Source organism: Pteropus vampyrus, unplaced genomic scaffold (genome assembly GCF_000151845.1).
Source record: "Pteropus vampyrus isolate Shadow unplaced genomic scaffold, Pvam_2.0 Scaffold138, whole genome shotgun sequence".
In the NCBI taxonomy this organism is placed as follows: Eukaryota; Metazoa; Chordata; class Mammalia; order Chiroptera; family Pteropodidae; genus Pteropus; species Pteropus vampyrus.
In genome coordinates this window covers 1207766-1211103 of record NW_011888919.1, presented here as the reverse complement: position 1 = coordinate 1211103, position 3338 = coordinate 1207766, and the positions used below count along the sequence as shown (strand labels likewise).

The 3338-nt window shown below is 49.0% G+C and overlaps 1 protein-coding gene across 4 annotated transcripts in view; it reads right to left on the bottom strand.

Moving 5' to 3' along the window:
- Window positions 1-1643: 1643 nt before the first annotated feature.
- The window catches only part of RTN2 (reticulon 2), a 10191-nt gene continuing 8496 nt past the window's right edge, over window positions 1644-3338 (bottom strand). For all 4 annotated transcript variants that reach the window (XM_011367949.2, XM_023535351.1, XM_023535350.1 and 1 more), the window contains 2 exons: window positions 2435-2493; window positions 1644-2146 (listed from right to left, as the gene is read on the bottom strand). In XM_011367949.2, the coding sequence (XP_011366251.1) occupies window positions 2065-2146; window positions 2435-2493 (141 nt within the window). In that variant the 3' untranslated portion in view covers window positions 1644-2064. The remainder of the gene's footprint in view (window positions 2147-2434; window positions 2494-3338) is intronic.

Here is a 3338-nt window from a genome sequence, read left to right as displayed (position 1 = left end):
GCCCTGATCACCACCTGCCATATTCTAAGTCTGTTTTCTCACTGTCCGTCTGGTCCCGCTAGAATAAAAAGTGCTTAAGCACGTTAGCAGATGCTCAGTAAATGTTTGTAGAATAAATGGCAGAATATTGTTACCAGCCTCTGAGCCTCAGTTTCCCCATCTGGAAAGCAAGACTGCTACAACTGAATTCGCTAGAAGAATGGTGATGAGCGGAAAGGTATAAAAATCTGGCATGGGGCCAGGCGACTGGGTGGTGGGGGGGGGAGGGGGCGGGCGGCACTCAGTAAAGGCTGTTTCTATCTCTAGTTTCCTGCCTGGGTTTGGGGGCTTTAGCTATTCCTGGACCCATATTTTCAAACTAGTCCCTCTTCCTCCATTCTCTATCATGGACAGATGGACACTTTGTCTTCTGGGAAGTGTGAATAAAAGCATCTTTAGGAAATTTTGCTTTTTTCATTTAGAAATTTAAAACATTGTCTCAGCTTGGCAAATCCAGATTCAAGAGAAGCCCCCGCATCCCTCAAAGCCCTGCTTCTTTTAGTTAGATAGCTACTGCTAGGTAACCCCTGTATACAAATTCTGGGGCTGTAACTACTACCCCTGTAACCTCATTATTTATCTCATAAAATGTGATGTGCGAAGCTAGAGGCAAGTGAGATGATTTTAGGTGATGCACAAACATTTTAAATTAATAGTTTTGTGTTTATTTTTAACGTTATCTTCTATTTCTGGCAAGCGATAGTGACTTCCTTGGTGGCGAAGTAAAATATTTTTTAAAAAGACATTTATTTTTTTTTTCGTAAACCGATTTAAAGAAAAATATTAGGTAAATAGCAGAACAGATGATATAATTAATGATCACGAAGGTTATGAGGGAAAGATTGAAATTTGGGAAAGCATGTCATAGATAACAATAGCAGCTTCTGTTTACTAACATCTACTATATGCCAGGTCCTGTGACTTGACGTGTAGGTATAGTTTTGGTGACACTTTTCTATTTGAGGAAACTGAGGCTTCAAGAGGTGAAGTTACTCGCTCCAAGTCACACGGCCAAGAGGTAGTGAAGCTGAGATTCAAATCCAGGTCTGTGGGTCTTTAGGCCTCAGTCGCCTGCCTCTTCCTCCCTCAGTTTACAGTTTTGGAACCTGATGTCCTGGTACTTTGTCTCAAGGCAAGTGGAATGGAGAGTTGTGGGCAGATGAGAGATATTTGGGAGCTACAATAGACATGGCTTCCTAACCAATGAGATGCGGCCAAACCTGCATCTCAGGCCTGGTGACAGGAGGGACAGACAGGATGGAAATCAAGCAGGACGGGAGGTGTGGATGTGTTTGCAGGAGCAGTCATTCAGAAGGCAGTTGGATACAAGAGTATGGGACTCAGGTGAGACGACTGTGTAGCAGGCAGGGTGTGGGGATGGATTGGTGATGTCTTCCTTGAGCACAGTATGGAAAGTGGCTGCCAGACCTTGGTTAGCCCGGGGATGGGCAATCTCTCAGCGTCTTCCCCTCAATTATTTCATCATCTAAACAGATAACAGATGGGGCTTCTTCAGAGACAAGAAAGGTTCTTCCTTGAGTGTCACTTAAGTGCTTTTCGGTGAAAGAAGGTGAAAGCTGGAGGGGGCTGGAAGCACAGGAAGCTTTGGGTTTTCCACAGAAGTCTTTATTATAATGTAAATCCAAGCTCAGGCCTCCCCTGGGCCCCATGCAAAACCCCAGTGCTGGGGCTAGTGGTGTCCGGGAGACACCAACCTCTCACGGCGCCTCCAGCGGCAGGGTCACGTAAGTGCAGGATGGGTGCCTTAGCTAGGCAACTACAAGTCCCAGCAGGCCCCACGGCCAAGGTGCCTCGCCTCGCCTGGACTCCCAGAGCAGAGCTTCATGGGAAATGTAGTCCTGGCCGCTCAGGGAATTTGCGCAAACTCTGGTGTGAGTGATCCTGACACCCATCGGGAAATGGCTTGGGCTGAGGCGGGAAGTGGGTGAGGACGGAAGGGAGATAGAGGTGGGCAGAGGGCTGCAGGGAGTGGGGGCAGGCGTCCCGCAGGCAGAGACACCCGTTTCATTCGGCTTTGGCTTTGGATCCGGAGACTGCGGCTGCTGCTGAGGCAAAGGCTCCGGTCCCTGGGATCTTAGCTCGGATCCTGTGGGAGAAATAGGTGGAGTCAGGAGGGGGGGGCAAGAGACGGGGTAGGTGTCTAAGAAGTAAGGGGGAAGCTGGATGGGGAAACAAGCAGAGTACCAAAGCCAGCCCCTGCCCTCACCTGATGGCCTGCGTTGGAATTGTCTGGCACTTTTCTTTGAGAATAGGGCATTCAGTCCCAGGAGATTGGCGGTGTGGGGCGGGGGTGTGGGGTGACGAGGGGGATAGAGGGGATAGTTCCCAAGTTCCTCCCTTTCTCATTCCATCCACAGCCACCCCATGTCCTTACTTAGCTTTGATGTGGCTCAACTGATTGTTCACCAATCCCACATACTGGTCGATCTGGGCCTGGGGAGACCAAGAAGGGGTGAGAGATTAGAAGGGGGTCCTCTCCCTAATGCATTCAGGAGGCTGTTTCCTCCCCCTCCTTCAAATCAAGAGTTGGGGGGAGTGGCCCATCACTCCACTTTGAACTTTAAACTTAAAATCCCTTGCAAGTCAGAAGTTCAAGCTGAAGTGTCAGTCGGTTGGGCCACGCTCTGTGTGGGGAGCGATGTCAGGTAGACACACAAGAATTTGCCAGCGAGTCTACATCCTGGGCATGACTGTTAATCTTTGAATGAAGTGAGTGTGTGTGTGCACATGTATGCTTAGGGGTAGGGTGAGGGTGGAGGGCATTGTTGTTGGCCGTCATTGATTTAAGTACTAGTTTAATTCAGTGTTACTTGATTTTGAGGTCTCGGTGATCCCAGCATGTGAGGGAGTTAGGACTCTCTCCCTGGGGGGAACATGTATCATTTGGCTCTCAGCTGTGCTGCAGGAGGGAATGTCCACACATCTGCTTGTCTCTGGAGAGGATATATATGAGTTGGCTTTGGTTCTGTCAGTGTTCTAGGCAACAGTCATCCACCTGATTTTGACTGAGATGTCAGTCTCTGGCTGTTTCGGGGAGTGAGAGCATCTGTCAGCCCACCTGTTTGGCTAGGATGGTGTCCGTCAGACTCAGACTACGTGTAAGGATAGACGGCATCAGTTTGTCTGTCTGTAACTGAAATATGTGTTGGTCAGTCTCTTGCGGTATCGGGAGGAGAAGACATTCATTTGTCTGCCTGTTTCTGGCTAGGATGAGTGTTGTTCCGTTCCAGGCAGTGTCAGGGCAATACACCATCAGTTAGACCGACTCTCTGTAGCTC